The 20029-nt window shown below is 38.5% G+C and overlaps 2 protein-coding genes across 3 annotated transcripts in view; one reads left to right on the top strand and one right to left on the bottom strand.

Moving 5' to 3' along the window:
• Positions 1-20029, top strand: part of LOC139727341 (microtubule-associated serine/threonine-protein kinase 2-like) — a 51311-nt gene that overhangs the window by 22158 nt on the left and 9124 nt on the right. The window contains exons 6-12 of one of the 2 annotated variants that reach the window (XM_071638301.1): positions 1063-1161; positions 2238-2367; positions 5379-5449; positions 7941-8026; positions 9037-9211; positions 9954-10045; positions 13191-13271. In XM_071638301.1, coding sequence (XP_071494402.1) covers positions 1063-1161; positions 2238-2367; positions 5379-5449; positions 7941-8026; positions 9037-9211; positions 9954-10045; positions 13191-13271 — 734 coding nt within the window. Of the gene's footprint in view, positions 1-1062; positions 1162-2237; positions 2368-5357; positions 5450-7940; positions 8027-9036; positions 9212-9953; positions 10046-13190; positions 13272-20029 lie in introns of both variants that reach the window. The other variant, XM_071638300.1, reaches the window with a different exon arrangement.
• On the bottom strand, positions 17686-18655 carry LOC139727329 (uncharacterized). Its single transcript, XM_071638286.1, has 2 exons — positions 18447-18655; positions 17686-18139 (listed from the first exon to the last, which is right to left on the bottom strand). The coding sequence occupies exons 1-2, from the start codon at positions 18581-18583 to the stop codon at positions 17899-17901; spliced, it is 378 nt and encodes a 125-aa protein (XP_071494387.1). The 5' UTR covers positions 18584-18655; the 3' UTR covers positions 17686-17898.

The raw sequence follows: 20029 nt of genomic DNA, 5'->3' as shown, positions 1-20029 counted from the left end.
GAAAAACAGAAAAAGAGACAGATGGACATACAGACAGACAGTAGATGCTGATGCAGACATTCACATCCATCATGCTTAAACACAACATATTGTAAGATGTAAACCCACAGGGGATGAACTCTGTTGAATTTGTGCCAAGGTGATGCATGTATGGTGTTAAACAGGCAACACATGAATCTTTCCAAGTTTGAAGACATCGAAGAGCCACATTGCTCATAATGATTAAATTGATATAAAAGCAGTTCATTCTTTCTTGCGTGAAAGATGTGGTCCCCCGGGTCCAAGCGGGAGGTTCCGCTCATAATGTGGGTCTTGTGTTCGAGAGGAAATAACCCAAAGATGTGAAACATGTTGTTGATGTTATCAGCTGGTGTCATGAGTATTGCTATGTGATATCTGCAAGAAAGTCAGGGTGGGGGTATGTGGATCTCGCTTGTGTTACTGTTACAATGCAAGATTGGTTCAAGATGTCGGGAGCAATTTTGTGGTGCGAAGTTGTCGAAAATGGTTTGATTTCATCTACCTTCAGTTCCGCGACAGATGTGTTTGAAACATCGGGAAAACATGAAATGAGTCTGCTGTTGACAGTCTGAGAAGTTTCAATGTTTTAAGGTCTAGGGGCTCTGGGTTGTATTTGATGTGTATTTGTCTAGTGCTTGCCTTGTGATGTATGATATTTCTTACCAAAGTATGTACATAGAATGTGTTTCCATTTGCTGTAATATTGTGCCCAATACAGCTTCACTGGAAGTGAAAATCGTGGGACTTAAAAGAGTGTTTTTACATCACAATGTAATAAAGTGTGAACGAGTCTGAATAACAGGATATTTGGTTAGAATCAAAATCTTGGTTCATTTTGTATGGGCTCGTATTTTTGGTTGCACCTCGAAGATTTGAATTGAAATTTGTATCACAACTTAAAGTAGTTATCTGACTGTAGACGAATGATAATGTGTATCATTGAAATTCATTACTGTCTCCAATATTGAGGTCATTCAAGAGTTTTTCCTGATGCATTTGGTATCCTTGCTCCATTCTTATCCTTTTGAATGCTTGCAATAGGCGGAGACTCGGTCCCAAGTGTCGGCGAAGTCCTTCACGAGAGTGGTGCGGGAGCTGCTCATGATCCTAGCCAGACCAGCCAGGCTCCTAGAATGCCTTGTGAGTATATCAGTGCTATGTGGTGTCATGCATCGTTTGTTCAGTTGTATTAAAATGGATAACTGGCTACACTAGGGTAATAATAATAATAATGGTAGGGCCCTCTGGTAGAGCAGTGGCAACACTGAAGAGGGTACGCTGGATAAATAAGTTGCTGTTGTTGTTGTTGTTGTTGTTGTTGTTGTTGATGATGATGTTGTTTTCTTGTTGTCGCCGTCACTACCAGTTTGTTTGTGATTCTTGATTTTGTTGATTGTGATTATGATGTTTATGATGAGGAGGATTTTATTAATACTGTCATTGGTCCTATTACTGTTATGCAACTGCCCTGCCGCCCAGGTAAATTATACTTGTTTTTTATCTCTTTTTAATTTGAGTAATACACACCACACCAAATTCTTTTGACTGGTGTAGAACTTGATTTTGTGCAGCCTAAGAAACTTAGTGGTGAGCATATATCCAAGGTGTAACTGTACATACACTACAGTTGTATATGCATTGTAGCATTTGCATATGCAGTTAAGTTTTTTGTGATAATGCAAATTCTATACTATTTATATGTTGCAAAGGTCACATTTGTATGTAAAACAGAGTAACATGTAGGCTTACATTTACATACACGTATGGCTATGTGGTATCTTATTTCAGGACGACAAGTTTATACCGTGAGTCGCATGGATGAAGTCAGCACACAAACATACAAGAAGCCCATATTCACAAAAGTAGTTGGAATTGCACTCAAGGTTTGAATAGTCTAGTCCATGGGCTAAAACATGTGCAAAAGAGGTGATAATGACCAAGTGCATATGTGTGTGTGCATTCATTAGTAACTCCCTTTTGCACACATGAGATGTCATGTGCATTCATATACAATCAAAGTTTGCATAATCCATAGACTCTTTTTTAATTGCCATTATGAATTTGGGCCAAAGAGTTTAGCAAGAGTCGCTACGGCCCTAGTATTTAGCTTCCTCAAGAAATGTGCTTAAATTATTCAATGCCTTTCATTTTGTTCCATCTTCTTTTCCCAACTTTGTCGTTTCCCATCTCCATCGTCGACGATGACGCGTCTTCAGGAGTTTGATCCCGAGGAGTTCTTCCAGCTCCTGGAGTCCTTTGAGGGACAGGTCAAGGTGGGCTCGGCCATATCAGAGGACCTGCCCAAGTACATCATTAGCCAGCTGGGCCTCAACAAGGACCCTCTGGGTGAGTTAAGGCCCCCCACCCCTCCACCCAACTCTATCCATCACCGCCCCCCCCCTTCCCCACGTGGCATTTTTCTAAACCTTCACCTGTTACTCAATCACACTTTCCATTTGTTGGGTTTAAAGAGAGAATGAGGCCCAAAAGGATACGTGGATTGAGTGAATGCAGCAGTATTTATTTAGTAGAACACATCAGAGAAGTTGGAGGCAAGTGCTCTGTGATTATGCTGGAAAAGTGAAAATATGTTGAATTTTCTTTATATTTTGTTCATATCGTCTGCACGTGACATCACATAGTGTTGCAATCAGCGATGGCTGCACCAAAACTTTAAAAACTCACAAATTGTTAATGGATCGTAATGCGATTTTCCTCCAACTTTGATAGCCGATGTGTGCTTCTAGTATTGCTGCATTCACTCGGTTCCCATATATATTTTGAGATTCCTTCCCCTTAAAGACCAAGTAGGCCCTACATGTTCAGTCTCTTATTCTACTTTGCCCCTATCTATTTCCTTTACCAGCCCACTACAACCCTTGCAGAAGAAGCAGAAGAAAATAATTATGCTTTTTATGTAGCAAACAACTCTCTTTACCCTGCAAGCATTGTGATGTGAATCAAATGCTGCAATTGATTCTCAAATACACTCCCCTCCCCACCCTCCCCCAACAAAAAACAAAAACAAAGGGAAGAATAAAAGCCAAACTAACCAAAGGACATTGAGCTTCAGAAATACAGATCAGCGGGTGTGTTATTTCCAATTCTGTGGGCAAGCAAATTAAGAAAAACAAAAATAGAGAAAAAATCCTGGTTGGCTTATTTTTATCAAGTGTTGTATGTGTGAGGGTAATGATGATGTTATCATGATGTACTTTTTTTTTAAATGAATTAAATGTGACAATAAATACTAGCTGTATGAGGTTATTGTAAGTTATTATGGAGTTGTATTTAAAAGGAGTTTGTATTTTACAGGAGAAATGTCTCAAGATATAAAAACAAATTATGTCATGAAAATTTGTCTCCATTTGGTCTTGCATCATAATTTTGAATTGTAACCAGATAATGCATTTTGACAGCAGTGTGTTCATATATCTATTGGTGTGAATTTGTGGCTTAATGATTATTTTCTGTGTTTTCAAGAGAGGTGGTTGTGTTAAATGTACTTGTTTTGTATTTGTGCTATGTGGTGAAGCAGTGAAAACAAGTTGTTTTTGTGCAGTCATTGGCACGACTATATTGCTCTTAATCTAACGTCCTGGAAAGTATGAATTATTCAGATGCTGTTGTGCCCATTAAAGTTGGCCTTTTCAACGTGAACTAAAGATGTTGTTGTGTCTGTGTCTTTAAAACTTTTGATGCTTTGACCAACCTTGCAATAGCCTTAATTTTTATTATTTTTTTTTTATTTACCTGCCCTACACCACTGTAGTAGTGTATACTGTCAAACTTTGTTGGTGTTGTTGTTAACTCATCATTTTATGATTTCATTGAAGTTTAACTGTGTTTGATCTGTGATTACTTAACATTTATTTCTATGTTCTGTTTCTTTTCTCCCATTCTCTCTCTCTCTTCCCCTGCTGCAACCTTTGACCCCTGTGATATCTTCTCTCTGACACTTTTTTCTTTCTGCCGATCACACTAACCACACTTTATGCCTCCTTCTGTACAACACACTGTAACTTTCTTTGCAAACATCATTAAAAACACACACACACACACACACACACACACACACACACACTTTTGTTATCCACATCCCTAACAATTCTGTTCTTTGCAATTCTTTGCATGCTTGTCTTTACTCCATATGCATATAATTTCTTGACTGATTTTTCCTTGTCCTCAAATAATGAATTATGACTTATCTCCATTTCTGTCGATACGACCTTTTGATTGTCTTTGTCATGCACTTCATATTCTGCCTCATACTTCCCTTTGCTGCTGCCAATACTCTTCTGCTCTCCTTGTGTGGACATTTTCTGCCCCAATTACTACTTTTATGCTTCTAAATGTGTTCAACCTTAACCCCGCTTATTTTGTACCTTTCTTTCTTTCTGTGATGAAATAACACCTGGATCTTTCTGGCTGCTCTGCTAACTGTGTGATCATTCCCGCCATCATCTGTAAATTTGTTTTCCTCCCATTTTCATGCTCCATTTGGCTTGGAAACTCATAAACTCTGCTGCACACCTCTGCCTCAACTTTCTCCTCCCCCTCCTCCTTCTCCCTTCCCCCCTCCCCCCCCCCCCCCCCCTTCCCCCTTCCCCCCTCCCCCCTTCCCCCTTCATCCCTTTTGCATGTCTGTTTGCTGTGCGTGGTGCGGCTGTGGGATTGCGGACCGCTGGGACTTCTCGCTGCTCATCATGAAAAACCCGGTGGATAAATGATGATGCCCATCTCTGCTTCCACCGTCATGGAAACCAACTTGCATCATGTCGGTGGCCATGGAAACATCCTCCTCGCACCTCACCACAACCAACCATAAACCAAAAAACATTTAAAAAAAAAATCTTGGGATAATATTTCTCTTTTGGAACATATCATGGATAAACTGATTTCCTGATTCACATTCATTTGGCTGCATGAATGGAAAATGGAAACATATTTTCCTTTTTGCCATTTTGAAAATAATTATTAAAAAAAAACACCATTCATATTGCGATTTATGAAATCATGATATTTCTTCGATTGCTTCCATTTTTAAACTTAACCTGTTTTGCTGCACATGATATTCACTTTGTGCCATTGCTGTTCTTTTATTTGATGTGCAATTGTTGTGGATATGCTGTGAAATCATTTGATCTTCCCAATATATTTGTTAAATTTACCCTTTCAATAATCCTTTGTCGTCTTTGCTGTTTGCATCGACATCATCGATAATCTTTGTCTTGTTACCCTTTCTTTTTTAACCCGTCTCTTCTGGTGGTTTTTTGTTTTTGTTTTGTTGAAATGGTACCTGTTTTATTTTGGAATGGCTTGTTGAACAAAAATAGCCTATTTCGATCACTTTCCAGACGTCGGTGATCTGGGTATCACAGGCGACTCTCCCTCGCCTCCGCGGCAGGACTCTGGGGACGATGAAAAGGTAAGGGAGATGCTCCTTCTGTTAGCCATAATGTATCTTGCCTGTAATTGAGATGTGAAACTCGGAAGCATTGATGGAAAATATGTCCCAGGTCCAGTCCAAAGATTTATCGAAATATTAGACGTTGTGGAGCAAAAAGGAAACATCCAGAAATTCCAGTGCAACTAAGAATTAAAGTTAACATTTTTTCAGGCTCCTTCAAATGAATTCTTTACCAGCCCCTCGGCTTGGTATGAAATGTGTTGAGTGCAGCCCTTTTGCAGTCATTGTTGAATTGTCAGCAGAAGAGTTGAGGCAGTTATGTAATATGGTTGCAGGACACCAACATTTTTTAGTCCTATATAGTATTCAAGCATGAGGGAATTAATTACACAGTGCAGACTGCAAGAATATTAGCAAGTAGTGCTCTCAATAATAGGAAGTTGATATTAAAATGTCGGTTGAGAATGAGAAGGGCGTTAAGTTGTCTTGAACACTATGGGCAATTCCGCAGTTAGGTGGACATGACATGGATAAAAGAAATGTGCCTCTTTATCTTACTCTTTAATTTAGGTACCAACTAATGCCATGGATGTTCACCAATCATTAAGGTCTTTCAAATTCAGTAGATTTTATTATGCCTCCGCAACGAAGTGGCCGGAGGCATTATGTTTTCGGGTCGTCCGTCCGTCCGTCCGTCCGTACGTCCGTCCGTCCCGTTTTGTTTTTGTCGATATCTCAAGAACCGTGTGGTGGTTTTACATCAAACTTGGTATGAGGGTATATCCTTGGGGGATAATACTTTGTGTGGCTTTTAGGGTCACAGGGTCAAAGGTCAAAGGTCACAGGTTATTTTGTGAAAAAAAAATTGAAATTTCATGTTTTTTCTCCATATCTCGCAAATGGTTCAAGGTATCTTCATGGAACTTAGTATATATGCTTGTACCAATGGGCAGTGATTATCTAGAGAAGTTAGGGGTCATGGGTCAAAGGTCAGGGGGGTCAAAGGTCAAGGTCAACTCCTCAAAATATCACTACTTTCCTTAAAATGCAATATGCCTGAAGGTTTTTTTTTTTTTTTAACTTGATGTATGGCATGTATTACCCAATATATACTTTTTGGGGAAGTTTCTTGCCAAAAGGTCAAAGGTCAAAAGGTAAAAGGTCAAGTGAAAGTGCTAAATTGCACTTTTTCCTCCATATCTCGAAAGTAACTCAAGGTATCATCATGAAACTTACATATTTATGCATGTTCTACCTATCAGTGATTCTCTGTGGAACTGTGAGGTCAAAGGTCAAACGAAAGGTTTAGATAATGCTTTTTTCCCATTTGATACTGAAATTATACTTTTTCTCAATACCTTGAAAATCACTCAATGTATGAACTTATAAAAGGGTCAAAAGTCAAGTAAAAATCATCAGTTCCCCAAATACCTGCACTCTGACATTTTAATTATTCATCCATTGAACCTACATAGTATTAGGAAAGTGAACATTCAGCACATTTGTGTCAAACCTGTCATTTTAATATTTTGCCAATTGTGTTGTGTGAAACTGTCATCACACATTGTCAAGACATTGTACTATACAGATGGCAGAGGCATATCAGTCGCCGTAGCGATATATCTAGTTTTTCGTATTTATTGATTTCGCGAGATCTAAAACCATCATTTAAAATGTACATGTGGGACTGGGGATGCTGAAATTCACTTAAATGCAAATTACAGTGGGTTCCTTTGAAATTTTTTCCTCAAAGTTTTGCTAATGGGTAAAAGATGAATACATTTCAATACTCCAGAAGTCATGTGACATTTTGTCAATTACAAAAGGGTGAAATGACCTGCGGAATTACTCCGGACAAATGTAACGTTACTAACCGTAACGTTACTAACCACGCTTTTGGGGGTCTAGCTAAAAAATAATTGGTCGAACTGCTAAAAAAATTTGTGTGAACATTTGTCATGATGCAATAATTAAAATTAATGCAACACTTTGTTTGAAGTGACTTGAATTTTTGCACACTTTTTGTTACAAGGCATTGATTTTTTTGTCATGTCCTTTTTTCGTAACGTTACTAACCTGCCCTTTAAGTTGCCATAGCAATTCTAATATTTCATGGATTGTATTCATTCTTTTCTGTATCATAAACCTGGGAAGGATGAACATGTTTTTGACATAATTTTGACTTGAAATGAATAAATGGTAATTTAGTAGTAAAAACAAATATCTGAATTTGTTCAAATGTAACGTTACTAACCGCAGAATTGCCCCTATTGTTTTAGTGGCAACTTAACGCCCTTCTCATTCTCACCCGACGACTGATGCTCATGTTACGGTGTTCCAAGATGCATGTCGACATTAGAAATTGCCAGTGATTGTTCAGCACATTATTCTGCTCATTTTACCCACGAGTTTGTTTGTAGGAAACTGAGTGAGGTAATGTTTTAAAGAGCAGTGTGCTACATGTAGGAGGAAACATGATAAGATATGAATGACCTTTGACGTCTTTTAGAGCAATGACCAAGGCAAGGTACCTTTCAAGGAGCCCAGAGAGGAGGATTTCGAGAACATAAAGATCATCAGTAATGGAGCTTATGGGTGAGTGAGTGGGCGGACTTTTTTTTTTGGGGGGGGGGGGGGGGGGGGAGGGGGGAAGAGGGAGGGGGTGGTTTTTGTGTTCACAGGGAGGAAATTAAACTTCTCATACTTCATTTGTACCTGTCGTTGCATAACGTGCATTTGGTTGCCAAGTGTCCACTCTGGCTGCGTCAGAAAGTCTGATGAAATAATTTGTTTTCCCCCCTGTTCTACTGATTTTTGAGGTTTTTGAGAGGAAGCTGACCTCTTTTTCCCCCTAATTCCCCGGAACTTCCACAAAAAACTTGGCCACATGCGGCAGTCGACGTCCTGATGGTGCCTGTCAAGTTTGAGGGCAACCTACTGCCATGCTTTATAGCAGTGGGGGATAAAACGATTCCAAAGTCTGTCATCGTATTACTCACGATGCCTTTCCGCTGCCTCAAGAGAGGGGGTTTGATTTGTATGTATTCATGTTTATGAAGCCGAATTTGAATGCATTGGTGTGCTCACTGGCTGAGTACCCCTTATATGTACTCTTAAAAGCCACTATAGACCCCCTGAGAAACCTTGCAAATCAGGGAATGATCAGTCAGATCAAAATATGTACAGGCTTACAGGTAGTACGTATTTGGTAAATTGTACCTTGCAGATGTTGTTCTAAAACTGCAATTGTTGCCCATGTAAACCCTGTTGAATCATTTGCAAGAGAACTACAGTAGAATTGCATGCGTGTTCTCTTTGTTGTAGTTGTGTCTGATAGACAGCAATCCTGTCATTTTTGGGAGGGAGTTAAGATTAAGTACTCGCATGTGCTTCCTGTGGTTTGGTGGAACAAATGTCTGTAGATTTTCATTACTCAATGGCAAGAAATGATGCTACCTAAAATTGAGTGGCTTCATATTATCAAACACAGAAATGTATGCAAAAGACTTGATCAATTCAACATGAATCATTATTCAAATATAATGACCACATCACTACTTTCACATCATAATCAGATTATATCATTTCAAATAATTTTTTTCCAGTGCTGTGTACTTGGTGCGGCATAAAGCCAGTCAACAGAGGTTTGCCATGAAGAAAATCTGCAAGCAGAACATCGCCCTGCGCAACCAGAGGGAACAAGTGTTCGCGGAGAGGGACATCCTCACGTTTGCGGAGAACCCGTTCGTGGTGGCGCTCTACTGCAGCTTTGAAACCAAGGTGGGTATTCTCATACCACTATTGATTCACTGTCAAAGATGGTTTTTAAGTACTTTTGATAACATAGACTATTAGACCACCAGCAGCCCCTGAAATCAAGAGAGTAGCTACAGTTGTATGGCAAAGGGTGCTGTGTAGATGGTACAAACCAGTTGGAGAAACAAAGACATCAGCACACAACTAAAGATGCAAAGTTTACAGGTCATAGTATTTCACATTGCAGCTGGTTGTATAGATTTGAGACTTGGGCAGTGAAACAGGCTGATCGCAAGAAGTTGGATGCATTTATCATGTTGAAAAAAATATTGCAAGAATGTATCATGTTTTGCAGTTAAATGATGCATAGAATACTCTTAATAGTAATTATCTTTCAGGATTTATCGTTAAAAATCGTTGATGCAATTGTGGCAAGTTATTGTTTTGACAGTACTTGAATGCTCTGGGAGGCAGATTTGACTGTTAGTACTGGAAGGTTGTTCTTTTTTTATCAATGTATTTGTTTGATTGTGTACTTGTTTAATTTGAATAGTAGTGTTTGAACCAAAATATATGCTCTGCAACACCATGAATTGTTCTTCCGCGATAGATTGATCAAGTTTGATGACAGTCACAGTCTTATTCCCTCATCCTTGCTTTACCCATGTAGCCCAAATGTTACAAGTTTGAATTATTAGTATCATGCTTCCAAAGTTTTGACTGCCATGTCTCCATATCTCCCCTCCCGACACTTTTCTATGGACAGAAATATTTATGCATGGTGATGGAATACGTAGAAGGAGGGGATGTCGCCAGCCTCATCAAACACATAGGACCACTGCCAGTAGAAATGGCCAGGTATGGTATCTTCCTCATCCATTATATCTACAGTTGAACCTCTCGTATCCGGACAAGTCGGGACCGGGGCTCATCCGGATAAGGGATTTGGCCGGATACGGGAGACTCAATGCTTTATACATGTACATACATACACATGTACTGATGTAGCCCATTGTAGTACCACATGTAGTAATGTGTATACCGCAACCTTTTCATTGTTACATTTGGGGATGTTTGGGGATGTTAAAATGTCTGAGGGTAAGCAATTTGGAAGGAAATTTGATGTAATGTATGTTAATCATGTTGGAAGTAATATGTAATTCATGTGTGTTTGTGTAGGAGTTCTCAAGGAGTTGGGCAAAATCACGGCGAGATTGCGTCCGTATAATAGAGAGATCCGGATAAAGGGAGGCCGGATAATAGAGGTTCAACTGTATCTTGTCTCCACATATCCAAATACTGGTGCTCTCTCACTTTGGTTGTCATGTAGGCAAAATGTTGTTACAACGTGCATGGATGTAGCTAAGTCCTGATGCCATGAACAACATGTCAGGCATACAAACCTTAACCTGACAGAATGCTATTAAAAATGTTTGCATCCTCATTTGGTCAAATACTGTGTCAGCTTCTAGATACCAAACGTTACTTGTGATACATGAGTACACTTTTGCTCTGAGTTTGAATTGAAAAGAAAGAAGGAAAATAAAAAGGAGTCCGGAGGATTTACCTTCGAGGATTTGCCTTGGAGGGTTTGCCTGGGAGGATTTGCCTCTGGAATCTGGAGATTAATACTGAATTCAGATAGTTTGGTACTTTAAAACAGGAGATCAATGCTAATTTGAGCAAAATGTCTCACCAGCATGAAGTTATAATCATTTGAGTGCCAGACTTGATACACTGTTTGTCTTGGTCCTTGTGTCTCTGGTATATCTGGTATATCTCTTCTTTAAGTCCTTGTTTTCTTGAACCCTGAATGCCTTTGACACTCATGTGTATTTTCCATGTACCTGTGTGTGTGTGTGTTTGTGATTGTGTTCAAACACACTTTATCTTTCTGCCCCTCCTCGAGACATGCTAAGGACTAAATGTTCTTGCTAATGCTCCAGTGCAGAAGAAATTGAACCCCTCCTTCAAATTTCTGCAGAGTCGTGTGTTTTCAGTCTTCGAGTGCACAAGAGGGTTTAGGCATACTGTTCAAGTCACATCATAATCATGTAACCAAGACAGCTATTTCCAAGTGATCAGAGGAAGTGGTCTTAGATGTCAGACCATTAGAATTTTTGAATGTTTCTTCTGTAAGCTCTGACTTCTGCCAACCTGTTGCGAGCATCAATATACTGTATTTGTGACATAGAGATGTATAACTGTGCCATTATTCACTGTGAAAGTTTTGAAAGACACATAATGTTTGTTTATATATATGCACAAACTATATTCCTGAAACATGATTTCAGTGACCGACTTTAAATATCAACCAGTAAATTACATCTAATCAATCTGGGTCAAAGAGTCGAGGTTTGTTTTCCCCGAAAGCAGCCTAGGTTAACGCAAAGTGGAAAGTATGGGCATCATTTCGTAGGTACAGTACACCTGACTATAGAGGGAAGCGCAAATCGGACAAACGACAAGATGGCAGGAGACTGAGGATTAACTGGTTTGTTATTCCACAGACAGGAAGAAATGCGTTAGCAGCCAACTGTCGAAACACGTCCAGGATGCTGGGGATATAAAAGTCTGGAAATATTTGTGTATGAAGTTAAAGGGGGCGCGAAGGGTTTCAAAGTCTCGGAAGAGGCTCGGACTATCCTGTTACTTTTTACTTTTCAGCCGCTGACTCGTAGTGGTGTCCTTTTGAGTGATGGCTTATCAAATTCAGCCACATTTTTATGTGGATTACTCATGATCTTTTTGATTTAATCAGCAGCCAGTCAAATTTCTTGAGGTGTTCTTTGAGCTTCCTTCAGGCAGTCAGCTTTGGAGGTAAATCTATGAAAGTGAATATCTTAGAATGAAGGGGAACAAAAAAAATGAATTGATACAGGGAGTCACTGAGTTGAATGCACAAACAGGCTGGCAGTTAAGAGTGCTGATTAGAGCAGAAAACCTCAAAAACGGTATTTGTTTGTTTGTCATCTCTTCCCTTTTCTCTTTTCATTATTCTTATCATATTCCTTTTTACCACAAATGCTACAGGTGATAATTTTCTGTTGGTTGTGTACTTCCCAATGCAAAATTATGTATACATTGTAAAATGTTTATAATTTGTGTGTGTGTGTGTGTGTGTGTGTGTGTGTGTGTGTGTGTGTGTGTGTGTGTAGAGAGAGATGTATGTGCTCCTACTCTTGAACATCTTACTTTGAGTCATTACTTGCAGAAATTTGATTTTTGCTCAGAAGTTTAACTCAATTAATGCCAATATATGTAGATGTCTGAATGTTGACAAAAATGTGCAAATTACTAAAATGGTGACAGCTGTAATTGTATGATAATTCAGAGATGTTAGAAAGAATACAGAATGAAGAAAGTAAGCTGTCAAATAAAAAAAAATAACGATTGCTTAAAGTAAGAGTTCTGAGACATCAGTGTGAGCGAGAAATGGCATGTTTCCAAAATCACTTGAGTGTCAACTCAAACAGAGCCTGACCTGTTTTTACAGCAACCGCAATCACAATATTTTGTTCCGTGATTTCAGCCTTGGTTTAGTTTGGGGAGGATTACCTCGAGAGGAAAATGGGCCAGATTTTGTTTCAAGTGTTTGTGCAAAATTCCCTTGTATTTGTTATTGTTTGAGTGCTATTGTGTGGATCAACGTGCAAAGCAACACTGAAGTCACTAACACTTGCTGAAGACTGGGAATATGGACTTTGTGTCTGTTTGTCCGTCTCTATGTCTGTGTATGTGTATGTGTATGTGTATGTGTATGTGTATGTGTATGTGTATGTGTATGTGTGTCAATGTGTCAGCCTGTCTGTGTCTGTTTTTGTGTCACTAAAATAAGAGCATCCCTTTATCACTCAATAATACTCCAGATGGAACTTACACCATGTTGCGTACATTTTACATCCTTTTGTCAAACCATGAAAGAAAAGCAAGGTTAAAATATTGTTGTTCCCATGGCATATAACTATATTTTACTTCTTTTTCTTCTTTGTTCTTTCATTAGATTATACTTTGCTGAAGCAGTACTAGCTATAGAGTATCTACACAGTTATGGAATTGTACACAGAGATATCAAGCCTGATAAGTAAGTACATATATTAAGTGCTACCCATTCCCCCCCCCCCAAAAAAAAAAAAATAAATAAATAAATAAAAAATAAAAAATAATAATAATAATTAATAAATGATAATAATAATGATAAATGAAAATTATATATTCTATTACAATGTATTTGAAGAATGCATATTGTACAAATTTATTATACAAGTATTACTCAAGTAATACATATGGCAGTATCATGCTCAATGCCTTTGAAAAAAAAAAAGGAAAAAAAATATTTGATTCTCACAATCAAATGGTAAGCCAGCAGGTCGAGCTGTGGTATTTATACTGTTAGTGGAGGTGCAAAGTCTTTCCAGTTCTGCACTGGCCTCCCTAAAATGAAATAGAATAAAATAAAAAACAAAACTAATATAAAAATTAGAAGATAATAAGGGATAAAATATTTCTTCATGTCCTGGCATGAGAAAACAACCTCGCTGAGTGGGGGAACTAGTTTTGCCTATTGAGATGCATGTGATTAGCACGCAGCACACAACTACAAATTGTATGTATCTCTATTAGAGCACATTGGAGTCTCCTGGGTTTCGTTGTTGAATGTTAGCAGCCCCATGCTAGGCATTTGTCTGGCCTGAATTAGTTCTAGTCAGGTCTGACAAGCCTCAGGGAGGCTTTTGGGTTACTCTGGCTACCATTTGATAACTTAGGAAATTTGGATAGATTTACATACAATACCACACAGCCAGCCGGCAGCGTCGCGAAAATGTGTCTAAATCATTCTACAGCGCAGCGGTGTGACCTTGAAATGGTCTCTCGTGCCGTGTTCGAGGACTGGTTTTCAATCTGCGATATTTCACTTCATGTGCATGATATCAAACCAGGTTTTTTTGCAGATGATCAGCGAAATTCTGAATTTTTCAAAAATCATAATATCAAGTAGAAAAGACTGCGATAACATTTTATAATTTCACATCAAAAATCGTATTGAAAAAAAAATAATTCAATTCAAAATCATCCGGTAAATTTCACTTTTCTAGACAATGAGCCAATAAAAAAACATCACGAAATGGGTGGAAATGTATCAATCAATCGAAAAATGTAACTCTTTATGGGTCATTTCGTGTAGATGGGTCAGGATCCAGCAAAATCTAGAGCAACTACACTGTCAACTAGCCCTAATGAAGACAATCCGATTTTCTTGTGCTGTGATTGGTCGATTACCGTCTGCAGAGGCTGCCATGAATGACGTCATAGTGAATCTCCACTTACGGCTTCTGCTTTTGCCGGGCCCGACGTAAAACTAACTGTTTATAGACTAACATCAAACCATTTTGAAGTTGATTTGAACACTTATTATCACATTTCAGTATGTATCTCGTCTTTTGATGAGTCCAATCGATCAAAATAAATGAAGGAATCGACAAAAGAATGTGAATATATACAGAGTGCAAACACGAACCCGTCAGTGTAGTCCCAAGTATTCGTTTTGCAGTGTTGCGATTGCAGCAAAAACGGTAACTGCACCGAACACTCGCTGCGGTGAACCACAGAAGCAGGTATTTCCGTAAAAAGTATCACGTGTATATCTATACGTGCCTATGATTGTTATGAACTAGTAGTAGTACACTGTAGTAGCTATAGTAGTAGTAGTACACTGTAGTAGCTATAGTAGTAGTGGACTACTAGTACATTAGTAGTACTAGTACACTTGTAATACCATACCAGTAGTGCCAGCAGCAGCAGCAGCCAGTGGTAGTAGTCCAGCATAGGTGTACTTGTATTTCTCTGGACACTTGTGTGAATGGGTGCATTGGTCATTGTAGTGTCCAGATGACAAGACGGTACATAGGCTGTGGTAACTAATCACTGATGGGACTCAGAGAATGACGATAGTCAAAGCAAGCTGGCTTCCTTGCGGATCTGTTACGTTCTTAGATATTTAAATACAATGTATATATCTTTCATATTTTATTATTATTATTATTTTTTTTACATTTCATCTTTTGTCTCTGGTGGATGGAAGCAAGCTGCTAGCAAGACAAGAGAACAAAAGCTGAAAATCTACTATGGATTGTACAGATTGATGTATGTGTACTCGAGCCTTTTTATCAAAACAGAAAAAAGTAATCATCAGTGTAGCATTCATTAATTTACACCGATTTGAAATCCACATTCAAATTCCACAAGACACGACTTTCACACTCTTGCTTGTTTTCCCCTCCTTAAACTGGACATCTCTCTCTTTCTTTCTCTCTCCTCTACCCAGTTTCCACAACGCTCTTCAGTCATTCTGCATTATCTTTTCAACTACTTGGCAGTATAGGATGACAGGAAAAAACTTTTCATTATCATACGGATTACCCTAAAGTTCATAACAAACTAACAAAATATTGTAAACATTATTGCTCTTTGTTAAACAGGATGTGATGCAAAAAAAACAAAACAAAAACATTTCTGTTGGCAAGGTTGGTTGTTTACATCTTTTAAGGCACATGTACCACTAGTACTACATGTATTTGGCAAGAACAGCATATATATTTGCTATATATATATATATATATATATATATATATATATATATATATATATATATATATATATATTGTCGCTGGGGCGACAAGACCACGTATCTACAAAATGTCAAAGGTTCAGGAGAGCCAAAAAACATGGCGGCCAAAGCACTGTAGCGAATGGGATAGCCTTTCCTTTGACATGCCGTGGTGGCTTCATTTTTGGAGTAAGACAGTTGGGATTTGGACAGGACATCACTTAACCCATTATTTGACCGTTAATCCAAAAAAGTCATTTTCACCAAAATTGCAGATACAAGGTCTTGTCACCCCAGCGACGGACTATTATACAGTATATGAAAGATGGCGAAGTAGAGTAGTAATGCATTTCAGTCCAACAGCGCTATTTATTCAGGCTGAATTTTTGAAGAATACATGAATGTCTTCCTCAGGGTTCACAATAACAATTATGAAAATAAACAAAATGAATATTTCCTTTAAAGTGGTAGTCATGGGGAATGCTTATGGCAATGCCCGAGTGTGGTATCTGAGTAGAGGCATTGTGCGTTTCTTATGAGCATGCTGACTTGCAGTCAAGATCAATTTGTATTATTATGATGTAATAATGATAGCAACCACATGAATTTGTACATGCTTAACCAAGCAGATCATCAACGCATGTAAGTGTATCATACATAAGTGGTAGTCATAGGAATGATTGTGACAACACGCGTATTTCTCAGTGTAATAACTCAGCTGTATATAACTCACATTTTCATAGACTGAGGTATCTGATGTCCAACATTTCGTTATTCCAGTTCTCTCCCAATCTTATACGTGTCTTTAAAAATGTTGGCTACATGCCTGGTATCTATTATACATACAATATAATACCATACCAAGGAGGCTTAGTACCTCCTTTGTCATACACAGCTACTTTCAGTGATACAGCTGTATTTGTACTTTCCTTTTCACATACATAAAAGCTTTGTAAGAGAATGATTACTGTAAAAGTGGAAATTTTCGCGTTGTTGAAATTTTCGTGCATATCGCGCAACCAAAAAACTAGCGTGAAAATAAAAGTATGTGGATATTTTTGCTTGCCATATATTCCTGTGTGGGATGTCTTGAATCCGTGGAATTAAAATCACACGAAACTCTTCTTACCCGGCCAAGCGCGAAAATATCCACTTTTACAGTACACCCGTATGTGGAACTTCAAATTTGATGAGGGTAGGTATTTGGTCACATTCTGTCCATCAAAACCTGAGTTTGCCACACAAACCTAGGGCAAATAACATAATTCATAAATGTATAAACTACAATACAGACTTTAAACGAGAAAGCTAAAACAAAGAGGTAGGATTGCTCTTAGATGAATACATGTTCATTATTCACACACATTCTTCACACACTGCATTAGACAAAATAACTTATCAAAACTGACTGACACATCTTCACAGTGGCGGATCCAGGGAGGACCGCAACCGGCGCACACCCCCCCCCCCCCCTTAATTTTTTGTTGAAACAAAAGAAATAATAAGAAGTTTCTGTAAACAGGTATAAATGCACATATGCTTGGTTTGTGCAACTTTGATCACAATGCATGCAAGGCTATACCATTTTCAGACAAATCTGCAGTGTCTAGATTTTACATTGTCACTATCACTACCTTCACTTTCCATAATTACATGGTTATCTAAATTTGTAAAATTCCTGCATGTACAAACAGGACCACAATTTTGCCCCTGTTTTTTACATTTGCACTGCTTATTCACACACTTATTTTTCTTACATCAACATTGTCTTGTTAAATATGCAACATTATTTCTTCTTTGTTCAATGTCTCTTGTAAATCCCAAAAAAGTCAGCAAAAGTAGAATCTTTTTCCTGAATAACTGAAGAGCAGCCATATTGAGTGATGTCTGGATACATGAATAGTGGGACATGTCTGGGGCATTTGCCCAGACAGTTCTCACCCAGCATGATTACAACCTGTGAAACCTAAGAGCAGAATGAGGGGGCAGCAGTTGATCTTCATGAGCATTCTACTGACTTGGGGATACACCTTGAGTGTTATACTGACCAAACAAAATGGGTTTAACTAGAATAATAATTTACAGATGCAATCCTGTACAGCATTCAATTTACCAGTTCCTGCGGGAGGGTCATACAAACAAGCTGTAATGGAGCATTTCCGGCATGTTCCATCTCTTGAGCACTCTTGGCGTTGAGCAAGAGCTGACTGGGTTGGTATCCCTGCAGTGGCTGGCTTGGTGGGGCATTGTTGGCTTGGGGCAGGGGAGATGGTGTTTGGTTGGTGTCTTCATACACCTTTGGCAAGAAGCTGCTTTTGTGGCACATATCTGGTAAGGGGTTGGTGCTGAAAGGCAAATCAGAGTTTAAAAAATATTCTTCAAGAAGAACTACAATTACATGACAGCCAGAGAAGGATTACAGTCATTCAAGCTACTGCCCATAATTCATTTGACTACTCTTAAAATGTGTACAATTAAATTTCATGACTTAACGTTCAGTGGCATCTTAAATAAGAACATTACACTTTTTCTATTGCTCAATAATCATTAACAAAAATTTACAATACAACTGTACCAACTAAAATTTCAATTTATTAATCCCTGTTTGAGGAACTTGAGTGCAAGTTGAAAAGAGCAAGAATTCTAACTTACAGATGCAATCCTGTATCCAATTTACCAGTTCCTGCGGGAGGGTCACACGCTTGGATGTTCTGTCTCTTGAGCACTCTTGGCGTAGAGCAGGAGCTGACTGGGTTGGTGTCCCCGCAGTGGCTGGCTTGGTGGGGCATTGTTGGCTTGGGGCAGGAGATGGTGTTTGGTTGGTGTCTTCATACACCTTTGGCAAGAAGCTGCTTTTGTGGCACACATCTCGCAAGGGGTTGGTGCTGAAAGGTTAATTCAGAGTTCAAAAAATATGTATACTTTGAGAAGGACTACAGTACAATTCAATTACACAACAATTATAATTATTCTAAATATTTGTCAGGAATGAAACTAATTGCAAAAATGTATACAACTGGAATTTATACAGTTCAATTCCAATGGCATTTATAAAGGAGAGCATTGTCTTTCTATTGTTCAAAGATCATTATAGAAATTTTACAAAGAGGCAAAAGAAAAAAGTGAAATAGCAACAATTGAGATGAAAATAAAATGACATTTGGCATGAACGTAATCTATACGAAACATGCATTTGTCAAGTCTATTAAAACACAGTGGAACCAGAAGTAAATAATATTTCATTTGTCACAAAAACATTGGTACATCACCCCATTGTATTCAAATTGTCAAAATGCTAATGCTACGACTGTGATAGTATGACTAGTATGAGGTGGTACATTATTATGATTGTACATATTCCCATACCATCATAATGTATTTTGAATTCATCAAACTATAGAACTCAACTGTTGGTTCTATTAAAAATAATGATAATAATGATAATAAAATAGTGCAGGGTCTATGCCAAATACAACAAGGGAAATTGACTGATGTCATGTACATTTTACTAGTAGATCGTACTCTGTCATGATCTATATCGATCTCTGTACTTTTAGTTCTAACCAGTAGTAGCGCTAGCTGTGATACGATACCGTGGACGACTATTTTACAGAACAGGACATCTAATTGTACATACGGGACTACGGCCAGTGCGTGCGCGATCAAAACTTGCCACTGCAGAGACAAAATCGAGTCCGGAATTCTCGTTAACGTGAAGGTCACGTGACCCTACATGCATACAGATGGCATCGCAAAACCAATATTTTCGGAAATTTGCTTCGACTTTGGGTGCAATTTTGATCACTTCGTTTATTTTTGAGCCAAAATGAGACTGGTATCAAAATTTCCGCTAGAATCTCAACTATTCAAATAACTGATTAAAATAACCACAGGAGTTGTAGATGGGTCAGGATCCAGCAATGTATCAGTGCATGTCAAAATCAGATTCTATCGCAAGCAGCTTCTTATATCCATTGTATCTCCCTCAAAAACTGTCAAATTCGGCTAAAAAAAGTATGGAATTAATCGTCTTTTATTGGACTGCAAGACTTACCCGGTCACGGCTCCGGAAACAGGTTCATGGCAACGTAACAACGAGCGATGTTGGGGATATACATTTTGCGTCGACGAAGAGCCTCGTCGCTAGACACATGCGCAGAATTCCTGCGCGTGAAATGAATTCGGTGGATTTGCTCATTAGCATACGACGCTGCGGACTGACTGCACAGTGACCT

This window comes from Diadema antillarum, unplaced genomic scaffold, assembly GCF_040938485.1.
Source record: "Diadema antillarum isolate AM-2024a unplaced genomic scaffold, OU_Dant_1.0 seq00000126_RagTag, whole genome shotgun sequence".
Taxonomy (NCBI): domain Eukaryota; kingdom Metazoa; phylum Echinodermata; class Echinoidea; order Diadematoida; family Diadematidae; genus Diadema; species Diadema antillarum.
The sequence above is the reverse complement of the archived record's forward strand: the minus strand, read 5'-3'. Positions and strand labels throughout refer to the sequence as shown.

Excerpts from the sequence above, each read along its gene's own strand:
- LOC139727329 (XM_071638286.1), bottom strand. The coding sequence starts at position 18,583 with ATGCCCCACCAAGCCAGCCACTGCGGGGACACCAACCCAGTCAGCTCC. Across the intron at positions 18,140-18,446 it reads TTGGATACAGGATTGCATCT|CACCAACCCCTTACCAGATA; the intron begins GTAAGTTAGAAT and ends TTTGCCTTTCAG.